This window comes from Chiloscyllium plagiosum, unplaced genomic scaffold (genome assembly GCF_037043375.1).
Source record: "Chiloscyllium plagiosum isolate Xiang-an unplaced genomic scaffold, Cpla_swu_hap1 HiC_scaffold_33, whole genome shotgun sequence".
Lineage (NCBI taxonomy): Eukaryota > Metazoa > Chordata > Chondrichthyes > Orectolobiformes > Hemiscylliidae > Chiloscyllium > Chiloscyllium plagiosum.
In genome coordinates this window covers 8,832,164-8,855,804 of record NW_028270171.1, presented here as the reverse complement: position 1 = coordinate 8,855,804, position 23,641 = coordinate 8,832,164, and the positions used below count along the sequence as shown (strand labels likewise).

At 44.7% G+C, this 23,641-nt stretch overlaps 1 protein-coding gene across 2 annotated transcripts; it reads left to right on the top strand.

The window, feature by feature from the left end:
• The first annotated feature begins 92 nt into the window (after window positions 1-92).
• pih1d1 (PIH1 domain containing 1) lies at window positions 93-23,641 on the top strand. Of its 2 annotated transcripts, none has more exons than XM_043679626.2 (11): window positions 93-224; window positions 6,929-7,035; window positions 7,624-7,690; window positions 10,232-10,417; window positions 11,877-11,938; window positions 14,346-14,427; window positions 17,280-17,376; window positions 18,652-18,702; window positions 20,061-20,151; window positions 22,283-22,426; window positions 22,889-23,641. In XM_043679626.2, the coding sequence occupies exons 2-11, from the start codon at window positions 6,958-6,960 to the stop codon at window positions 22,922-22,924; spliced, it is 894 nt and encodes a 297-aa protein (XP_043535561.2). In that variant the 5' UTR covers window positions 93-224; window positions 6,929-6,957; the 3' UTR covers window positions 22,925-23,641. The 2 variants fall into 2 exon arrangements, with proteins under 2 accessions (XP_043535561.2, XP_043535562.2); XM_043679627.2 differs by lacking the exon at window positions 93-224 and adding an exon at window positions 2,521-3,166.

Sequence of the window (23,641 nt, the reverse complement as noted above, 5' to 3'; positions counted from 1 at the left end):
GGAGAAGGTCAAAGCGCACCCTGACCAGGGTTCCCCCTTCTAACCCTCGAGCCCAAGATCGTTAATTTCCATTTTCATTCCTTAAGGTAGCTCGCGGGGGGAGGCGGAGTGTGGCCCCACCTTTATTTGTTTTACTCTCGACGCCGGCCCTTTTGTTCAGGGTGTGTGTTATTCGCGGAGCGGCTTGGGAGGTTGCGCATAGCAACGGATCGGAGCTTCAGCTGGTGGGTCATGGAATGGGGGGAGGGTGGAGGTTGGGTGATGGGGATCGTGGGTGATGGAGGAGTGGAGCTTGGTTGGTGGGGTTCATGGGAGGGGTGGAGGTTGGGCGATGGGGATCGTGCGGGGGTGGAGGTTGTTTGATGGGGATCGTGGGGGTGGTGGAGGTTGGTTGATGGGGATCATGGGCGAGGCTGGAGATTGGTTGATGGGGATCGTAGGGAGGGTGTAGGTTGGGTGATGGGGATCGTGGGGGTGGTGGAGGTTGGTTGATGGGGATCATGGGCGAGGCTGGAGATTGGTTGATGGGGATCATGGGCGAGGCTGGAGATTGGTTGATGGGGATCATGGGCGAGTCTGGAGATTGGTTGATGGGGATCGTGGGCGAGGCTGGAGATTGGTTGATGGGGATCGTGGGCGAGGCTGGAGGTCGGTTGATGGGGATCGTGGGTGGGGGGGGTGGAGGTCAGTTGGTGGGGATCGTGGGGGTGGTGGAGGTTGGTTGATGGGGATCGTGGGGAGGGTGGAGGATGGGTGATGGGGATCGTGGGGGTGGTGGAGGTTGGTTGATGGGGATCGTGGGCGAGGGTGGACATTGGTTGATGGGGATCGTAGGGAGGGTGTAGGTTGGGTGATGGGGATCGTGGGGGTGGTGGAGGTTGGTTGATGGGGATCGTGGGCGAGGGTGGAGATTGGTTGATGGAGATCGTGGGCGAGGCTGGAGATTGGTTGATGGGGATCGTGGGCGAGTCTGGAGATTGGTTGATGGGGATCGTGGGCGAGGCTGGAGATTGGTTGATGGGGATCGTGGGCGAGGCTGGAGGTCGGTTGATGGGGATCGTGGGTGGGGGGGGGTGGAGGTCAGTTGGTGGGGATCGTGGGGGTGGTGGAGGTTGGTTGATGGGGATCGTGGGGAGGGTGGAGGATGGGTGATGGGGATCGTGGGGGGGATTGACGTTGGGTAATGGAGATCGTGGGGTGGGTGGAGGTTGGTTGATGGGGATCGTGGGGAGGGAGTAGGTTGGTTGATGGGGATCGTGGGGTGGGTGGAGGTAGGTTGATGGGGATCGTGGGGTGGGGGGTGGAGGTTGGTTGATGGGGATCGTGGGGTGGGGGGTGGAGGTTGGTTGATGGGGATCATGGGGTGGGTGGAGGTTGGTTGATGGGGATCGTGGGGATGGTGGAGGTTGGTTGATGGGGATCGTGGGGATGGTGGAGGTTGGTTGATGGGGATCGTGGGGTGGGTGGAGGTAGGTTGATGGGGATCGTGGGGTGGGGGGTGGAGGTTGGCTGATGGGGATCGTGGGGTGGGTGGAGGTTGTTTGATGGAGATCGTGGGGCGGGTGGAGGTTGGGTGATGGGGATCGTGGGTGATGGAGGGGTGGAGTTGTTTGATGGGGTTCGTAGGAAGGGTGGAGGTTGGTTGAAGGGGATCGTGGGGTGAGTAGAGTTTGGGTGATGGGGATCATGGGTGGGGGAGTGGAGATTGGGTGATGGGGATCGTGGGTGGGGGAGTGGAGATTGGGTGATGGGGATCGTGGGCGAGGGTGGAGATTGGTTGATGGGGATCGTGGGCGAGGGTGGAGATTGGTTGATGGGGATTGTGGGTGATGGAGGGGTGGAGTTGTTTGATGGGGATCGTGGGCGAGGGTGGAGATTGGTTGATGGGGATTGTGGGCGAGGGTGGAGATTGGTTGATGGAGATCGTGGGCGAGGGTGGAGATTGGTTGATGGGGATCGTGGGCGAGGGTGGAGATTGGTTGATGGGGATCGTGGGCGAGGGTGGAGATTGGTTGATGGGGATTGTGGGTGATGGAGGGGTGGAGTTGTTTGATGGGGATCGTGGGCGAGGGTGGAGATTGGTTGATGGGGATTGTGGGCGAGGGTGGAGATTGGTTGATGGAGATCGTGGGCGAGGGTGGAGATTGGTTGATGGGGATCGTGGGCAAGGGTGGAGATTGGTTGATGGGGATCGTGGGCGAGGGTGGAGATTGGTTGATGGGGATTGTGGGTGATGGAGGGGTGGAGTTGTTTGATGGGGTTCGTAGGGAGGGTGGAGATTGGTTGATGGGGATCGTGGGGTAGGTGGAGTTTGGGTGATGGGGATCATGGGTGGGGGAGTGGAGGTTGGTTGATGGGGATCGTGGGCGAGGGTGGAGATTGGTTGGTGGGGATTGTGGAGGGTGGTGTGTGGGTACTGGGGACCAGGAGGATGGGGAAGTTGGATGCTGGGGATGGGGTTTGGGTACTGGGGATAGAACAAATTATTGCAGATGCTGGAATCTGTACTGAAAACAAAATTATGCTGGAAATTACAGCACGTCTGGCAGCATCCATGGAGCGAAAGCAAACTAACATGTCAAGTCTAGGCAACTCTCCATCAGAGATTCGCGTTGTGTCTCAGGGGGAGGGGAAAGATTGTTTGTGGGGACAAAGTGTATCCTGCCTGCTTGCTGGAGGCTTGTAAAACTTTTATATGCTTGTGTACAACTAACTGCATAGAAAAGCTATAACTTTAAGGTGAAAGGGGAAAATTTAAAAGTGTCCTTGAGATACAACGTTTTCATACAGAGGATCATGCGTATATGGAATGAACTGACAGACAAAGTGGTAGAGGCGGGCACAATTACAGTATTTAAAAGACATTTAGAACAAGTACATGAATAGGGACATGTTTAAAGCAATATGCAGGCAGATGGGATGAATCTAGTTTGGGAAATCTGGTCTGCATAGATGAGTTGGTCTGAAGGTTCTGTTTCCATGCTGTATGACTGAGTATCATATGGTATAAGTGATAAAGACAAAATTTAAAGCCTGCTGGGAAACTCAAAGCAAAGATTGTCAACCAACACCTGTCTGAGTAATGATAACAGTGCTCGTAGAATTGTTTCAGAACCATTCATGTGGTGATGGATTGCAAGATTCTTCTGGTAAAGAATAAACTAAGGTGGGCCATTCTCCTCCCCCTGCCCCAGCTATCCTACTCCAATGGACTTAAGTAAGAAGAAGGGACAGAGGTTGAGCAATTCCAAACAGTATAGAAAGCATTCCTGTCATTTCTAAGTTGCTTAATTAGAATTGTAATGATATTTCTCACACAGTAAGAAGATTGTCAGAGAGACACTTAACATTGTATACACCTTGGTGGAACTGGTTAAGGCTCGTTTGCTGCCACCAATACTCCTTTGTCTTTGGACTATCTCCTGATTGGTGGAGGATATGCTGCTGTTGACTATGTACAGATAGCAATGTTTAGGACATGACGGCAAATAGAATACTTGATACTTGTTATGCATGGAGCCCGCCTCCTCACAAGGTTGGCCTGCTAATGTGTTTTTTACCTCAATGACTGACACGTACTAGTGGATGGCGTAGTACCTCTGGATCTGTCAGGATAAATAGGGGATTATTAGCAGGTTTATGTTACCTGCAGGCAATCTCTGCCTGGATTTCCCCCACAGATAACGCAGATTAGGATTACAGCAACATTTGGTCAGGTATAATTACAAGGACCTTGAGGAGCTGATACAGTTACATCAGTTCCCTCTGAAAGCTAGAATAGAACTCCTTGTCTCTACCCACACTGTGTATGACATCAATAAAATGGGTGGAGACAGTATAACATGCACATGAAACTCTTCAGAACCATTACCTTATACAACAATATACGCGTTAAATGAAAAGCACCTGCGCTACTATTTTCTGTTAATCCTTGCTAGATTGAGAGGCCTATTTCTCTAAATGAGGGGATTTATAAGCAGCTACTAATTCTGTGCTGGAGGTCTCATGGCAGTGTCTCTACCTCTGAGCTACAAGCTCTGGGTTGATTCACACACCAGGAATTGGTGATCATAATGCAGTCAAACAAGTTCATCATCAATTTGCAAATCTTGCCAAGGTGCCAACAGCAAGTGGTAAGAGTTGAATAGATTCCTAGTCAGCCACATGATGATGAAACGAACATTGGAGCCTCCAGCATTGTTATCTATAACTCAAGATTGCAACATAAAGGTTTAAAAAGTGTTTGTTACCACAGCAACATGGATGCTCTGAGTGAACTGAAAAACAGATTAATCTGGAATGATTATTTGGGAAAGTAATCTGAACTAATTGAATTAATTGTACTTCTTTAAAATACTTACCTCCAGATTGTACTTGAGCTAAGACCTTACAAGAGTAGTTCAGAAAAAACAATCAAACTTATAATTGTATAGCTCCTTAAATGTAATATATTATCCCATGCTGCCTCACAGGAACCTTATTAAACAAAATTTAATACGGAATCCCTTCGGAAGATCTTGGGAAAGGTGAACTCTTGGAGTAGGATTTAAAGAACTCCAAAAGGGAGTTGAGGGAGTCACTCCCAGAGATTATAATCCAAGAAAGTGAGGAAATGGCTGCCAATGATGAAGCAGGTGAAGTTGGGGCTGTTTGGAATATTAACAATTTTTGTAGCTGGAGGAGATGGTAAAAAAGTTGGAAGGGATGAGGCCTTGAGAAGATTTGTGAACTGGGATGAAAGTTTTAAGGTCAAACTTTTAGGATTTAAAATTTAAACTAAAGATCAGCTTTAGCAGCTAGATGTTAGATCAGGAATAATCTATAAGACAGGAGTCATTTTGTCATTGTTGCATTCCTCATGCACAATAGGAAACAAAAACAAAAACAACTTCAAAAGAAAAGTAATGTCAAACGAAAGGTGAACTAAAATTTTATCAGGTTGTTCTGTTTTTATCAGAGTCAAAAAGTGTGGTGCTGAAAAAGCACAGCAGGTCAGGCAGCATGCAAGGAGCAGGAGAGTCAATGTTTTGGGCATCAGCCGTTCATTAGGTCTGCTCTCCTGCTCCTCCTGACCTGCTGTGCTTTTCCATCACCGCACTTTAGGTCATTCTGTATAATGCATGTTTCGCTGTAAGACAATTGACGAATTGCAGTTGTTTCAAACTTAAATTTATGTTGGCTGTAACATGATTACAGTGCCAACACTTTAAATACTGTTTCTACAGCACGGTTTTTCTATAATAAGGGGTTGCACAGGAATGCAACCATTGCATTATCGAAGAACTGACTGTATGCGAGATGCTGCTCCTGGAGGGCTCTCCTGCACTTCTCATTGAATCAGGATTGGTACTCTGGCTTGATGGTAAAGGTGGCGTACAGGATTTGCGAAGCCGTTTTAGGTTACATATTGTGATTGAATATAATTCTGATGCTGCTGATAGCACATTGCACATCATGCATGCCGAATTCTTACTTGCTAGATCTAGTCTGATTCTACCCCATTAAGCACAGTGGTAGTACCACATGAACATGATGGAGGATATAATTAACATGAAGATAGTGCATACTTCTAGGTTTTTATTGAATTTAAGTTTCACCACCTGCCATAGTCCAAATCATTCAGCCATGATTCTAGATCACAAGCTTGAGACATTACCACGATGGCACCATCTCCCCCAATTATAACTTTTAGATATATTTCAAGCAACTTGTTCGGAGATGTTATTATACACCTCTGGCAGAGTGGGACTTGGACCCGCGTCTCCTGGCTCAGAGATGGATACACTAACGCAGTACCAAAATGTCACCAATTAGAACTTACAGAGATTTTTAATCAACCTGTTCAGATGTATAATTGATTTGGATGTGAGCTTGAGAGGTACAGTTAGTAAGTTTGCAGATGACACCAAAATTGGAGGTGTAGTGGACAGTGAAGAAGGTTACCTCAGATTACAACAGGATCTTGATCAGATGGGCTGAGAAGTGGCAAATGGAGTTTAATTTAGATAAATGTGAGGTGCTGCATTTTGGGAAAGCATATCTTAGCAGGACTTATACACTTAATGGTAAGGTCCTAGGGAATGTTGCTGAACAAAGAGACCTTGGAATGGAGGTTCATAGCTCCTTGAAAGTGGAGTCACAGATAGATAGGATAGTGAAGAAGGCGTTTGGTATGCTTTCCTTTATTGGTCAGAATATTGAGTACAGGAGACGGGAGGTCATGCTGCGGCTGTACAGGACCATTGACTTTGGTTGGGCCACTTTTGGAATATTGCTTGCAATTCTGGTCTCCTTCCTATCGGAAAGATGTTGTGAAACTTGAAAGGGTTCAGAAAAGATTTACAAGGATGTTGCCAGGGTTGGAGGATTTGAGCTATAGGGAGAGGCTGAACAAGCTGGGGCTGTTTTCCCTGGAGCGTCGGAGGCTGAGGGGTGACCTTATGGAGGTTTATAAAATCATGATTGGCATGGATAGGATAAATAGACAAAGTCTCTTCCCTGGGGTGGGGGAGTCCAGAACTAGAGGGCATAGGTTTAGGGTGAGAGGGGAAAGATATAAAAGAGACCTAAGAGGCAACGTTTTCACACAGAGGGTGGTACGTTTATAGAAGCTGCAAGAGGAAGTGGTGGAGGCTAATACAATTGCAACATTTAAAAGGCACCTGGATGGGTATATGAATAGGAAGGATTTGGAGGGAAATGGGCCGGGGCCTGGCAGGTGGGACTAGATTGGGTTGGGATATCTGGTCGGCATGGGCGGGTTGGACGGGCGGGTCTGTTTCCATGCTGTACATCTCTATGACTTTTTGACTCTGATCTCCAGCATCTGCAGTCCTCACGTTCTCCTGTTCTACTTCTATGTTCACATGGAAAATAAATTTTCAGTCCTCTCGACCTTGTTGATCACATCTTTGGCCATTTTTGACAGCATACCTGGCATTCTCAGCAAGTTGAATCATGACAACAACAGATGGAAGCCTGCTCTCGACTGAGATGAACAATGAAGAGGCACTGTATGAGCAGCTTCTACTGCAGGTAGGCTTTCCTAACTCACCTTGCATCCTCGTTGAAACTCAGTGCTCTCAGTATGAATATTGGGACTAGTGATGTGGATCATCGTGTTCTCGGGGTGTTTTGGAAGCTTGCGCACACCGTCCGGTCAGGTGGAAGCTGGGCTGGGGATGGGTTTGGGGGGGAGTTGGGTGCTGGGTTTAGGGGGATGGGAGGGACTGTTTACTGGAGGAATAGGAAGTTGTGGGGAGATGTTATGTACCACCTAATTGCTGGGGGCTTGTACAACTACTAGGGTGATTTTATACACGTGTATAGTTAACTGCATAGAAAGGTGAAAAAGGATGATTTAAAATGGACCTGAGGGGCAACTTTTTCATACAGAGGATGGTGCGTATATGGAAGGAAGTGATGGAAGCGGGTGCAATTACAGCATTTAAAAGACATTTGGACAGTAGATGAATAGGAAGGGTTTAGAGGGATATGGGACAAACACAGTCAATGGCAGTAGTTTAGTTTCAGAAATCTGGTCAGCATGGACGAGTTGGATCAAAGGGTCTATATCCATGCTGTATGACCTTTGAATATTATGGCTTTCTTCTTTTTCCTCAGGCTGCAAAAGAGATGCAGAATCAACTTCCAATGGCACAGGAATCCAAGCAGATCAGACCACAACCAGGTAGGCTCTCTCATCTTCCATTTTCCACCCCCTGTGACAATCCACAAAAACACCAAGCAGCACTGTTCCCTTCAGTAAAAGCAAAACCCTGTGGATACTGGAAACCTAAAATAGAAAGCAAAAGTGCTGGAAAAACATAGTATTGGTGGAGAAAGAAAGAGTTAGCGTATCAAGTGAAACGTGGCACCTGTTTTTAGAACTGTTCTGAAGGAGCATCATATTTGATTTGAAATATTAAGTTTGTTTCTCTCTCCACAGGTCCCAGCAGACTTGCTGAGTTTTTCTAGCACAATGTCCTTTATCTTGTCTCTCTCCTTTACACTGCTCCTCTTTCCAGAAGTGATTAGCTGGTTCTCAATTTGAAATCCATTTTGTGTCTGAGTTGCAAATTCTTAACTGAAAATGTGTTGCTGGAAAAGCGCAGCAGGTCAGGCAGCATCCAAGGAACAGGAGAATCGACGTTTCGGGCATGATCCCTTCTTCATGCCCGAAACGTCAATTCTCCTGCTCCTTAGATGCTGCTTGACCTGCTACGCTTTTCCAGCAACACATTTTCAGCTCTGATCTCCAGCATCTGCAGTCCTCACTTTCTCCTTGCAAATTCTTAATTCAAGAAGTGAAAGTAAAAACAAGCAATTGGAATAAGACATCGTTGAAATGTTACAAAGTATTAATGTGTGATAATGATAAGGTTGGAGGGGGAGAAAAACATGCTGTATGTAGATTCCAGACACACTTTACATAGTGATTCATTTTACCTTACAAGCTGCAATATGCTCTTTGTTGGCAGAAGTCAACAGAAGTGTAATTGTTTTGTAATCTGTCTTGCACTTTGCCCTCCAGTCTGTGTCTGCTAATGACCTGTCATGTCTTCTATGTTTCAATCTCTTTGTACCATTACCGTATTAGTCAATAATTTACAGAACCACCAATGTATGTTACTGCTGTGTTTTGTTCCGTAAAAACTATTATTTGTGTTTATAGGATGTGTTCCGAGACAAATAATATCCCAGTAAGCGGTTTCAGATGTTTTTATTTCATCAGCCTTTGCGATGTGAGATTCACTGGCTAAGCCAGCAAGTATTAGCAATATCTAATTGCTCTGGGGAAGGTGATGGTGAAATTTGAATTCCATAAATATCTAAAGTTGATGACCTTGAAACCATTGCCGATTGTTAAAAAGACCCATCCAGTTCAGTAATGTCCTTTAGGATAAAAGATGCCATCTTTACTTGATTTTGCCTGCATGTGACTCCCGAACCACAGCAATGGGTCTTAGCTGCTTCTGAGCAATTAGGAATGGGTAATGAATGCTGCCTTAGCCAGTGACACCCACATTGGGGTAAATGAATAAAAGTAAAAGCTATGTAGGCAATTGTTTTTCTGTGAGATGCTGTGTGTGCATGTGTCATTGTTGCATCTACCTCCTCTAGTTTTGTCCTTTCTTCTCCTGAAGTCAATTGTCCGTGCTGTGCTATAGTCCCTCTAGTTGAACGAAAGTAACACTTGCATTGATGTAACACCCTTCCATATCTCAGGCTGTCCCAAAACACTTTACAATCAATGAAAAACTTCTTGAAGTGTAGGTACTGTTGTACTGTGGAAATGCAGCAACCAGTTTACTCACAGTAAGTTCCCACAAACAACAATCTGAGAATTCTTAGGTTGTTTCTATTTAGTTAAATTTGTCAGTGGATAAACAATAGACAAGACACAGAGGAGATCTCCTTTGTCGTTATTAAAGTAATATCATGGGCTCTTTTGAAGCTACCCAAGAACACAGACAGGGCCTCCATTTGAAACCCAAGCCAAAAGATGGTATCTGTCAGCGAGGTACAGCCTTGGAAGTGCCACCCGAGATTTTCTGTTTGGATCCTTGAAGTGGGACTTGAGCTTACGACCAAGGGATGAAATTGTGATTGGTTTGCAAGTAAAATTTGATTAGAAGAGGAGTTGCTAGTCTCTCAGCACCAGAGACCTGGTTTCGATTCCAGCCTCGGACGACTGTCTGGAATTTGCACATTCTCCCTATATCTGCATGGATTTCCTCTGGGTACTCCAGTTTCCTCCCACAGTCCAAAGATATGCAGGTTAGGTGGATTGGCAACTCCAAATTGCTTCATTGTGTCCAGGAATGTGCAGGCTAGGTGGATTAGCCAGGGGGAGTGCAGGATTACAGGGTTAGGGGAGAGGTTTGGGTCTGGGTCTGGGTCTGGGTAAGATGCTGTTTGGAAGGTTGGTGCAATGGGCCAAATGGCCTGCTTCCACACTGTATGGAATTCTGAGTTTCCATGGAGAATGCACCAGTTAGATGACTGACAATTAACTGCCAAGCTTTGTTCAAATTTAACCCAAGCCAATTGACTCTGGTCAAGACATTCCCCCGAGAAATGAACCAGCAAATGGCAGTCAATTGTTTAATTGAGTAGAAACAGATGCAATGTCTGTGCATGTTCTCTCTGTCTGCAAAGAATAGAACCTTACTGTTTCGTGTCATTATAATGCTAAATCATTTGCAAACAAAAATTACCTTTTTCACAGGCTTCTGTGTGAAGACAAAGACGAAGACCAATGAAAAGGTTTTCATTAATATTTGCAAGTCTGATCAGATTCCACCTCCGCCAGACCTCTCTGAGGAGGGCTTGGTCTCCCTGCTGGAATCCGATGATCCTTCCGGATACAGAATTCCTATGAGCCTCGGTGAACCGCACGCTGAAATTGACAACAGTATGTGTTTGTGTAATGGGAAAAAAAAGGAAGCCCGAATTAAATTCTTCCCTGTCTGCTGGCTGGGGTGGGAGGGGTGTGGTGAATGCTTATGTTCTGGAGCCTACAGGTTGTGGGGTCGCTGGGCCAGCCTAAAATAATCCCAAATTACCCTTGAGAGGTTGAACCTCAGATATAGGAGCAACAACCAAACACAAAGATTGTTATGCCCTGCACAGTCCTATTGGGTAGAACATTGACCCAGTGACAGTGAATAAGCGTGATATAGTTCCAAGTCAAGATGGTGAGTGGCTTGGAGTCGAGCTTTCAGGTCGTTGTGTTCCCAGGCATCGGCTGCACTTGTCCTTCTAGATAGTAGATATTACGGATTTGTGAGGTACTTTGAAGGGGTCTTGGGGAATTGCTACAATGCATCTTGTAGCTGGTACATTCTGCTGCCACCTTGCAATTGTTGGCAGTGAATGTTTAAGTGGTGAATGGGATGCCAAACAAGTGGGCTGTTTTATTCTGAATAGTGATTTTGGAGCTGGAACCCCTGCTACTCAACCAGCCAAGATTAGATATTCCATCATCCACATAACTTGTGCCTTGCATATAGTAGGCAGCCTTTGCAGATTTAGGAAGTAAGCAATCCCATGCAAAATTCCCAACCTCTGACCTGTTCTTGTAGCCACTGTATTTGTTTGACTAATCTATTTTAATTACTTGTCAGCCGTAACCCCCAGACTGTAGATAGTGTGGATTTCAGCAACAGTAAAGCCATTGAATGTCAAGGGGTGATGGTTAGATTCTCTCATGTTGGAGATGGTCATTGTATGGCACAAAGTTACTTGTCAGAACAAGCCTAAATGTTGTCCAGTATTTTGCATGTGGATACAGATTGCTTCAATACCTGAGGAGACAAAATGTAGCTGAAAATTGTGCAATTATCAGCAAATATCCTCAGACTTTATGAGGAGGGAGCATCGTAGACAAAGTGGCTGAAGACGTTTGGGGCTTGGTTTGTGCTAACTATAGAACATCTACAGCACAGAAGGGGGCTATGTCCTACTGAGTCTCTGCAAAAGCAACATGGTTGGTTCCACTTCCTTGCGTGTTCCCCTTGCCACCAGATAAAGAATCAATTCCCTTTTAAAAGTGACAAGTGAGTCTGCTTTCAGTTGCCACTCACTCCATATGATTGTTTCCTCATGTCACTGATCTGGTTCTCGGGTCTTATACTAATGGGAATAATTTATCTCTTTGTTCTGTCCAGACCCCTCATACATTTACTGTAAATGTCTAGTGAGAACAAAACTGAGCTTGGGTAGTGATTCCTGGCCTTCTTTCTCAAATTCACAGTAAGTCCTTTTAGGCAAGGTACTGGAAGGCAACTGTTATGAGTGAGAAAGAGATTAATTGTGAGGGGGGGGGTGACAATGCTGGATTGTGAATGATTAGAATTGTCTTGTTTTCACAGGTGGTAATGGATGCACTGCATATGACATAGTCATCAATTCAAAATTTTACAACAAAATTCAGGTACAGCCTTATGGTTTGTATTGATAGATCTCACCATGTAATTGGTGTCATGGTTATAGCACTAAGCCAGAAAATGTGATGTCTGCACTTTGTGGCATCTGGTAAATCTGTTTTTGTGACATCTGGATTCTGGAGATAATAAGAAAAAGGAGGAGGAATTGGCGATTCAGCCTATCAGGCTTGCTATGCGATTCAACAGATTCATGGCTGATTGGCTGTGCCCTCAACTCCAATTTTCCAGTTTCTCTGTGTCCACCTCCATAATCCCGGATTCCCTAGTTCAGCCTGGATATTTTGTCAGGCTTGGCATTGAAATAAATAGCAATGAGGTTGATGGCTTGTCCTTGAAATACGACTGGCACATTAATGCCCTTTAGGGAAGGAAATTTGCCACCCAGTCTTGTGAATCCAATCCACACTTTTCCAGCTGACTTGTAATGCCCTCTGAAGTTTCCCAGCACAACTATCTCAGAAATTACTCAGATTGAGCAGTGTATGTTGCCTACGTTCTGATATATCTTTCACACGTGCTTTTGTTTTAAGAGGGTATGGTGAACGATATCACCAATAGCTACCTGCATTTATGTTGCAGCTTTTCATGTTATAAAATGTTAGGTACTTTGCAGGAATGATGTCAAACAACATTTGATACTTGGTTAAAGAAAGAGATATGAAACAGATGAGCAGAAGGTTCAATCAGAGAAGGCGATTCTAACAAGCATTGTAAAGAAGAGTGGAGAAGGGACTTGGGGGACCGATTCCAGAAGCTAACTCTGCAGCAGGCAGAAGAATGGTGGCAAAGCTTAGAGTGATTGAAGCTGAAGATTAGCAAGAGGCAATAGCTAGAGGTACGTGTGGCATTGGTGGGTGGATCTTCTTGAATACAAATCCGCCTTGGAGGTTTATTGTGTAAGGCTGGAACAGGGGACTGAGATGGGCAGAGGCAGGGCCATAGAAATAAAGTTAAACTCTCAAATGGAGGGTTTCAACCAGGAGGCACTGTAGTTTAATGAACATGGGTGATAAGTGACAGGACTTGGTGTAGGTTTAGCCCTGAGCTGCAGAGTTGGGAGTTGCAGAGCAAAAATTAAAATGAGACACATGAGGTGATATAATGTTAGTTGACCAAAGCTTTATCAAAGAGGTACATTTTAGGTAGAATCTTAATGGAACAAAAGGGGTAGGAGAGGTTTATGGAGGGGATTCCTGAGATGGAGTCTCTGGAGTTGAAGGCAGAGTTACCAAGAGTGATATATAATATATGGTGATCCATGTGTGTGCACATGTGTATACATCTAAGCTTCTCTGCATACCAGTTTTCAGAGTATAAGTTACATTTGCACCGTGTCAAAAGCATAAAGAAATAATATGGTTATATTTTACTGACACAAATTTACAAATGTCTTCTAAATGCAAAGGTCCATTAAACTTAGGTTAACTTCTAACACTGAATGTGTGACTATTTAGTACTTGTGGCATTGGTGAGTGGATCTTCTTGAATACAAATGCGCCTTGAAAGCAGAACAATACATTGCGTCTATTGTGGTCGTACAACTGTAGCAACGCCAGAGGGATTCACCAATAATTTTAGGACAGGTGTAAAATAGCAGTGAGATACTTGAGCACCGTTGATAGTCTTTACAGTCAGTTTCCAGCCTGTTTCACCAGTGCAGTGACCTCGGCTCTAGTCTCTGTGGAGTACTGTGTCTGGTTGCTTACTATTCTCCTGCCATATGTGTGTTCCTTTAGGAAGTGTTTGATTCAAGGATTTGTTTACCCTTAACTATTTGAATTGTGAAGAGTCAAAGAAACTTGCATTTACATAGTGCCTTTCACATCCTCTGCATGTCCCAACTTGTTTTAGACCTAGTGAGTTCTGTTGATCATCTTCATTTGCAAGTCAATTACTATTGATTTCAGATCGGATATTAAATTCTTACCTGCCCCATGAGGGCATTTAATAAGCAATTGCCACAATTTTGGAGAAGAGCAGGCAAGTTCTTCCAGGCGTCCTGACTAATATTTACCCTTGTAAAAGCAGGTCTTGTCCATATGAAAGTATAATCCTGTGGATACTGGAAGTTTGAAATTAAAAACTGTGTTGTGGAAACTCAGCAGATCTGACAGCATCATGGAGAGAACAGCAGAGTTAATGATTTAAAACTCTGTTTTTCCCTGTCCATTAGTGGTCATCACGAAGTTGTTGTTTATGGAACCTTACTGTATATACATTTGGCTGTCACTTTACCTAGATGGCAGCAGTAACTCTATTTCAAAAGCACTGCATTGGTTGGAAAGGACTCTGGGACGTCCCAGAAGTGATGAAAGGCACCAAGTGAATGCAAGTCGTCTTTCCTTTCAAAATGATTATGTAATTTCATTCCAAGTGTTTACTTTCTCGACACAGAACAACAAGCTCTTCATGGAATTCTTCCTTACTATCGGCTTTGAGGGGCTGGAAAACAAATACAATTTGGAACTTTCCCGAGGTAACTACCTGAATATTCACTCTGTTTGATGCTTGCATCTAAACTTAGATCCCACCTCCTTCCAAACTTTGAGCAGATCTTGCAAATACTGAGCTACAGTTGCTGATGCTTGGGTCAATGATAAGGTACTTGAGCAGAATGAGCTACTCCCCAGGTGACCAACCCAACATTCCGTCAAAATTTCCTTCATTGTTGAGACTCCTTCCAGGAAGCCTGCCTAGGTTGTTACACTCTGATGCTGGTAGGTGACAGAGAGAGTCAGCTGCCCAATACTTTTTCCAACTGTTGTTTCTGGAAGTGTGAAAGAGGTTTGTTTCTCCCATTTACCAGTCACCAGATGGGAGATTGCCAGTGTTCTGTGTCAGTGGGCTACCTTGTCTTATCTGGCTAAAGAAAGAAATGAAAGACTTGCATTTATATAACACCTTGTGCAACCACTGAAGTATCTGCAGCTGAGAATCAAACCACTTGGCCTTGCTGAGATAAAAGTGAAATGGTGTGGATGGTGGAAATCAAATAAATACAGAAAATGCTGGAAAAACTCAGCAGGTCTGACAACATCTGTGGAGAGAGAAATAATTCATTTTTTCAAGTCTGGTATGGCTCCTCTTCTTTCTTCTGAAGCAGAGTCATACCAGGCTCTCGACATTAACTCTATTTCTCTCTACAGATGCTACCGGCCTAGTTCCTTCAGCATTCTGTGTTTGTTTCATTCGGCTTAACTACAGGGAGACTACAGCCTAGTGGTTTTATCACTGGACTGTTAATCCAGAGACCTAGGTAATGATGTGGGGACCCAGGTTCAAATCCTGCCACGGCAGATGGTGGAATTTGAATTCAATGAAATTCTGGCATTAAGCATCTAACAATGAATCCATTGTCGTAAAAACTCATCAGGTTCGCTATTGTCCTTTTGGGAAGGAAGCTGCTGTACTTATGTGGCCTACATGTGACTCCAGACACCCAGCAATGTGGTTGACTGTTATGGTTAATAAATGCTGGTCTAGCCAGTGAAGCCCTCATCCTATGAACGAATTTTAAAAATCTGTGCTGGTGTTTATGTTCCTCCCACCATACTTGGTTACCACCTACCTTTTTTTATAACAGGTAGGAATTGGGCTGATTTCTGGCATCATTCTGCAGTTACTCACTAGATGATGGGCTTGACCAGGGTTAGCACAGGGCTGAATGAACGTGGAGAGATCTCACACTTGTATACCACCTTTCACAACTAGAGGACGTCTCAATGTGCTTTGTTGCCAGTGAAATACTCCTGAAATATAGTCACTGCCGTAATATGGGAAACGCACCAGTCAACGTGTGAACAGCAATGATATACAGAGGAACCTGGAATATCCGAACGAGATGGGTGGGCACTATTTCATTCCGGTAATTGATTACTTGGTTAATTGATTCAATACCTCTCCTCTGGGGCTAGAAATTTTCTGAAATTTCCTTGCTCCCTCTCTCTGTGTCAGGGTTTGTTTCGGAGCAGACACACACTTGTGTGTAAGGGACCTGCAGCATTGGTGAAGCCTGCCACCACCCCAATCAGCTCAATGGGATTGACACAGCAAGCACTTGCTAAGTCCGCTTCCCGTTCAGGAGACTAGGCAGCAGCACACAGCACGTGCCTCCCCACCCTATCCAATACCGCTCCCATTCGCCCCCACCCATATCTGCCCCCCACATCCATGCCCCCGCCCACCCCCATTTGACCCAGCTGCCACCACCCCGCTCCCATCCCCATGAGCTCCCTGTCCACCCCCCACCCCTCTCCAGGGTAGCCGGACTGGATACCAACGGTAAGACTGCTGCTGCCTTTGGGGGATGAGTCTCAAAATAGCGCGCACACACACACACAGCTTTTTACTGGAACGTTTTGACAAGTTCCACCTTTGCCCTGTACAGGACAATGTTGGAGAGATTATCTGGGGAAGAGGGGTTTAGGGTACACCCCTGTGTAGAACTCCAGGGAAAGTATGAGGAGAGAGAGAAAGCATGGGCGGTCAGTCATTTGGAGACAGTACCTGGGCTCCCATTGATGTCCAGCACTGTTCTCAACAGCATTTCAGTAAGCTGAGTTCATTTTTAATCATTGTAAACAAAAGACGCAATCTGTGTTGGTAACACCTCTTTGATGTAATGTTTCTATTGGGACCTCGAGATTTCCTTTGGATAATCCGAAATTCGGATAATTGATATTCGGATAATTGAGGTTTCTCTGTAATGAGTAGATAATTGTAGTTGTGGTGCTGACTGAGGAATAAATACTAGGCAGAGCAACAGGGTATCTCTTCTGCTGGGAAGGATTGTTCCATAGACTAATAACCCTCCAGGGAAAAAAAAAGTTCTCTTCTTCATCTTAAAAGTGAGGCCCCTTTGTTCTTAAACTGCCTCCAAGTTCTAGTCCCTCTCCAAGGGGAAATACCTCTCAGAATTCACCCTGTCACATCTCTTCAAGAACTTCAATAAGATCATCTCTCATTCTCCTAAATGCCAATGGGCAAAGGCCTGACCCGTGCAAACTTTCTCCAATTTAATTGCAGGTTGTAAGGATCCTAATATTATCTAGTGGGTTTAGGTACATGAGCAGGATTGGTAAAGGAAAAGAACTAACACTCCATGTTTGAGCATATCACTATTTTTATTAGGAAATTGTTGAACAGATGCCGATGGGCTTGCTACCAACTGAGTAGGTCATGGAGGACCCCAGGGCTGACCTGAATAGCCTAATACAGGTCTGATGAGATGTCCAGTAAAGAACAAAGGCTCTCATTGTATCTGAGTTCTGATTCGAGAGATGAAAGACTAGTGTTTGCAGCTGAAATTGTTAACAATTTTGTTGCTAGAATGGCGGATGCTGAAGAACAGGAAATTTCTGGGATCTGTAACGGAACAAAACATCAGAACAAAATCGAAACCTGTTATCCAGGAACTGGAATCCAGGTAAAGTGACTGAAGAACTTGCCTTTATATAGCACCTTGTGCAACATTGCAATGGAGATCTGCCTACCACACTGATGGCAGGGTGTGATTATGTTTTATGAAGGGGTTATCTTTCAAGGAAAGACTGAGCAAGTCATGCCAGCAACCCCCTCACCCACTCACCCCCTGCCCCCAAAGGGTTTAAAAGAAGTAATCTTCAGAATCTCAGCATTCGGAAACAAGCATGCACACTTCACACCAATCTCCTGCTTTTTCCCCACGCCCCTTCTATTATTATCTTAATGGAACTTGGAAGATACTGAGGGACTTGACCAAATAGCCACTGAAAGAAGATTTCTCCTTGTAGGAGCAAAAAGAAAGAAAAGACATTATTTAAAATTTTTTTTCCAATTTAAGATGGGGAAGAGGGGAAACCTTTTTTCAGAGGTCATTGGCAGTGGAATCCTCTTCCCAGAGACTGGGCCATTGGATGTGTTGAAGGCAGAGATAGACAGGCTTAGATTTCTGACTGCCAGTGGTGTCAATTTCGGAGGTGGGTGTCAATGGGCAAGCAGAGTTGAGGCCCCAATTGGATCTGCCATGATCTTATCAAGGAGCAGGAGAGGCTGTAAGCTTGGAATGGCACTCCCACTCCTAGTCTGAATACATTACCAACAGCAGTCCATTCAACCCACCTTGCCTCTATCACCTCTTCGAAGGTACCGATTCAATCAGTTTTCTCCCGCACAATCCTGCAGTGCTGAGAGAAATAACCACGGCTACTGCTGGGGCTCTGAAGACTGTTGTTACTACTTTAAATTATGTTTTCATTGTTGGGACGTGAACATCACTGGCAAGGAAACCATTTGTTTGCTCAGTGCCGTTCTGAAAGGAGTTTCAGGATGTTGGTCTAGTGACCGTGAAGAAACTATGATATCATTCCAATTCAGGACAATGGAGCAGAGCTTGTAGCGGGCAGTGAGGTTCTCATGAGTTATCTGCCCTTGACCTAAGCAGTAGAGGCTGTGGGTTTGGACGGTGCTGTCGAATAAACCTTGGGGAGTTATTGGAGTACATCTTGTAGGTGATAACCATTGCTGTCACTCTGCAGTGTTTACAATGTTGGATAGGGTCTGTATGGAGCACGTTACGTTGTCTTGGATCTTGTTATACAGGGGGCAGACAGCTGAAGGATCTTTTTGCTTTTTCTAAATTCCACAAGTGTAATGATTCTAACTAGTGGAAACTGTAAGGTCAAATCCTGACCAAAACTAAACCCTAATTTTATTTTGGCAGCACTTCATCTCCAGGGACCTGCACTGAACCCCTTGTATCAGAAATAGCAAGGTAAGATTTCTTCATCTGAATTCAGATTGGGAGAAAGTGACTGACTAATGAGAGGAATCGAGAGTCACGGGGAAAGGGCAAGAAGGTGGGCATGAGGAATTTCAGATCATCCATAGTCTTATTGAATGGCAGAGCAGGTTTGAGGGATAAATAACATACTCCTGTGTTGTTTTTTTCACTCCTGGGAAGTGCATTTCACTGGCTGGGCCCAGCATTTATCGCCTGTCCCTAGTTTTCCTTGAGTAGGTGGTAGAAAGTTGCCTTCTTGAACCACTGCAGCCTACATCCTGTCGGTTGACTCACAATGAGGGAATTCCAGGATTTTGACCCAGTGGCACTGAAGGGATGGTGATGCATTTCTAAGGCAGGATAGAGAGTGGCTTGGAGAGGAACTTCCAGGGGGTGGTGTTCCCATGTATCTGCTGCCCTTTTGTTCTAGATGGAAGTGGTCATAGAATCATGGAATCCCTACAGTATGGAAGTAGGCTATTCGGCCCATCGAATCCACACTGACCCTCCCCTCCGAAGAACATCCCAGCTAGACTTGCACCCCTGCTCCATCCATGTAACCCTGCATTTCCCATGGCTAATCCTCCTAGCCTGCACATCTTTGGACTGTGGAAGGAACCTGGAGGAAAAGCATGCAGTCACAGGGAGAACGTGTGAACTCTACGCAGTCGCCCAAGGATGGAATCGAACCTGGATATCTGGCACTAACCACTGAGCCACCATGCTGTCCCACTATAGGTTTGGTCATGGAAGATACTTTCTGAGGATTTTTGGTGAATTTCTGCAGTGTGCACTGCTGCTACTGAGTGGTGGTGGAGGAAGTGAATGACTCTGGATGTGATGCTGATCAAGTGCATTATTATGTCCTCACTGGTGTCGAGCTTCTCCAATGTTGTTGGAGCTGCAGTCAAGTGGGGAATATTCCATCACACTCCTGACTTGGTATGGAGATTTTGGGGAGTCGGGAGGTGGGTTACTCACCGCAGTATTCGTAGTCTCTGACCTGCTCTTTGTAGCCACTGTGTATATGTGACAAGTCCAGTTTAGTTTCTGATCAATGGTCGCCCCAGGGATGCTGATTGTGAGGCTAGTAATATCATTGAATGTCAAAGGGGAATGTTTAGATTGTCGCTTATTGGAGATGATCATTACCTGTTCCTATTTCTTATGGTTTTACCCCAAGACTTCTAATTAATAGAATACCAATTGCCGATTGCCAGAGCCACAATCTATGTTCATGTGAGGAACTTGGCCAGCTGTTTTATTTATTCAGGCAGAACAATAGGACTGTGTACCAAGAGTGTGGATTGCTGGAGTTGTTAATGTTGTCTTTTTCTCTGCTCTGACAGTACCTGTGTGGAGCCAGAATACACAATCGTGGCCGAGCCTGCAGATGAGTACCCCAGCTTCCTGGTAGCAGAAATCTCCTTACCAAAAGTGGTTAGTATTTTTAATTCCTATACAGCTGCGTTTTGGAGAGGACGGTGGGTAGCTCTTGAGGGCCATGATTTAGGATTTGAGGATAAAGTTACAAAAAAATGCAGACCAATTCTTAACCCATGACTGACAATGAAAAGTACATCTAGTGTGGCACCAAAGTATTAGATTAGATTCCCTACAATATGGAAACAGGCCTTTCAGCCCAACAAGTCCACACTGACCCTCCGAAATGTAACCCACCCAGACCCATTCCCTAACCTATATTTACCCCTGACTAATGCACCTAAAACTATGGGCAGTTTAGCATGGCCACTTCACCTGACCTGCACACCTTTGGATTGTGGGAGGAAACCAGAGCACCTGGAGGAAACCCATGCAGACACAGGGAGAATGTGCAAACTCCACACAGACAGTCACCCAAGGCAGAAATTGAACCCGGGTCCCTGGCACTGTGAGGCAGCATTGCTAACCACTAAGCCACCATGCCGCTCCGAAATTCTGCTAAGCAAGCAGGAATGCTTGTGTTTGATTGTTGTTCGTGTTTACTTCTCTTTTACTTTGTCTTATCTCCTATGTCAGAAGCTATAGGTTCCAGGGCTGGAATTGATCAAAGCTCTCGCTCCAGTGGAGTGCTCGGGGAGTATTGTTTTGTCAGAGGTGTCATGATTCGAATAAAATTAGTCTCCGTTCCAGTCAGCCTTTCTGAGTTCAGTTAGGTTCTTTTGTAATCCCCATTACCCCTCTAACAAGAGTGAATGTGAATGCCCGGTGGAGACAGCATTGGCTTGTTTCTGGTACCCTCCACTCTCAGATGTTTGCCTATACTAATGGTTTAGGCTTCCATGTGACAAAAGACCCTCTAAATGATTGGAGGTCATTGCGCATGAAACCATCGTTCAGTATAAGAAGCTTATCTCTTCAGGGCAGAACCTGAACCCAATTTTTAATTCATGTCTGGGGCATGGACATCATTGGCTGAGTCAGCATTTATTGGCCATCCCTAACTGTCCTTAAAATGGTGGTGGTGAGCTGACTTCTTTAATGACTGCAGTCCACATTCTGTTGGTTATCCCACAAAGCCATTGGGGATTTCCAGAATTTTGACTCAGTAACAGTGAAGTCGGGATGGTGAATGGCTTGGAGAGGGTCTTGTAGGTGCTGGTATTCTGATGTATCTCTTGCTTTTGTCCTGCTAGATAGGAGGAGTTATGGGTTTTAACAATGCTGTCTAATGATATTTGATGCATTTCTGCAGTGAATCGTATAGATAGTACATGCCAGTATACCCATAAGCTCATTTGTGGTAGTGGGTAGTGTCCCTATCTCTGAGCCAGAAGCTCTAGGTTCAGGTCATGCTCCAAGTTCAAGTTTCACTCCAGGACTTGATGGGTCAAGGCAGGTGTGATCATAATGCAGCAAAGCAGGGAGAGTATCAATTTGCCAATTCTTCTAACACCTGCAAGTGGCAGGTAGATTAAAAACAGGAGAGTTTCCTGGTGAGTTATGTGAGGGAAAGAGATTGTAATCTTCCCCCATCACTATCCTTAGCTCTAGACTCTGTGTTTTTCCCACAGCAACTCTGACTCCTTGGGTGGAGGTGTGAATCAGATCAGTGCCAAACAACAGGATTTTTGATCCCTTTTCCAGTTGGGGTAGATTCAACACCTGCCTCCATGCCTGACCAGTGGTGAACAATACTGCAGGTATTCTGACAGAAAATGGTAGAGAAGGAAGGTATTGTTAGCAGGCTTTCCAAGTTATAAAGGAGTCAGATACTAACTGTTTCCAGTGACAGAAGGAAAGTTAACCAAAGGGCCCAGATTTTTGATAATTGGCAAAAGAAGCAAAGAGGAGGCAAGTACAAAACTTTATTAGGTAAAAAATGGTTCAGATTTGGAATGAGCTATCTGTTATGATGATGGAAACAGATTCAATAGCAATTTTTCCAAGGGGAATTGAATAAATTTGCAGGTTGGCTAGGGGATTATTGCCGAATGTGGGAAAAGAGTTGCAAACTTGCACGATAAGGATGACTGTTCTGATAGAGCAGATGCAGACTTGATGAGCCGAGTAACCTCCTGTTACGCAGTTTGATTCTTGGATTACAGGTTGTGTTTCCTGTCTGCCACAGGAGTCAGTGGGATCATTACTGCTCGACCTTGGAGAAGACCGGATTGTATTGTGGGCACGGCCAGACCTTTATCACTTAGATATTTACATCCCATTTAACATTGTTCAGGAGAAAAGTGGCTCTCAGTTCAACAGGAAAACCAGGGTAAGGATAAATTAAACATTCAGGCAGTTCATCGCTCCTTCTGATACCCATAGTCTGTGACCGGCATGAGAAACTTAAAAGCTATTGTGAAAATATTTTTGTTTTTTAAACAATGTACACATACACAAGATGACATTGGCAATAAGTGTTCAGAACTGAGTATGGTTAGAATTGTTTGGTTTTACCTTATGTTTATTGTACAAGTACCAATGCTAGCGCAAAGGTAACCCTACCATATCATATCAGACCAAAGCGAATTGTCCCTCTTTATCCAGTGCTGAATGTGTACAAGTACAGATGAGCTGTAAATTTCTAAACAGGAGGCGTTTGTTTGATAATGCGGCAAAAGAGGTTTGTGCGAAAGGTGGCAGAATACATGTGGGTGAAAAGGTGCCATCAGAAGGAAGCCAGTGTATTTTCCAAAATCCGAGAAAAATCAGTTTCTGCATTGTTTCCTGGCAGGTTCTGACAATAACGATGCCGGTGCAGCCAGCATAAGACCACAGTTGCTTCCAGGATGATCATTACTCGCAGAAACTGGATAAGAGGAACGACTGTGCATTCCCAGCATGCAAGTGGTCAGCACTGCATATTTGTGATGTCACTTTACGTGACAGCAACGTGGCATTCACTATCAATTTGCTTTTCACTTTCTCGTTCATGTGAATGAAGCTGAAAAACAATTGAAATTCAATACTGTCTAGTATCTCACCCAAAGATTTTTTGATATTTGTTCACAGGCTGACCGTGTCACTATCAGGGGTAGCGTTTATTCATTGCTCATTGTCCTTGAAGTGGTGGTGAACCATAGTCCGGAGTTCACCTGAGCAGCTTACCCAGTTCAGAGTGCAGTTAAGAGATTAGCCACAGTGGATTTGGAGTCGGAGAGGCCATTGTAAATAAGGATGACATGTTCCCTCCCTTTACTTTCGGTTACTCTCAATAGCTTTTTTATTCCACGTTCTTATTGAATTGTCATGGCAGGTTTTGAATTCTGGAACCCTCTAAATTACATCTTTAATATTCATTAAGGGGTTAGCCAATGTTTATGGCCATCCCTAATTGCCCTTGAGAAGGAGATGGGGAGCTGCCACCTTAAACCACTGGAGCCTGTGGAGTTTAGGTAGACCCATAACATTCAGTTATATCATCTAGATGCTACTGCATCTTTAAGTCGCCACTCTTCATATGAATAAAATTTTATGGTGAAAGTTG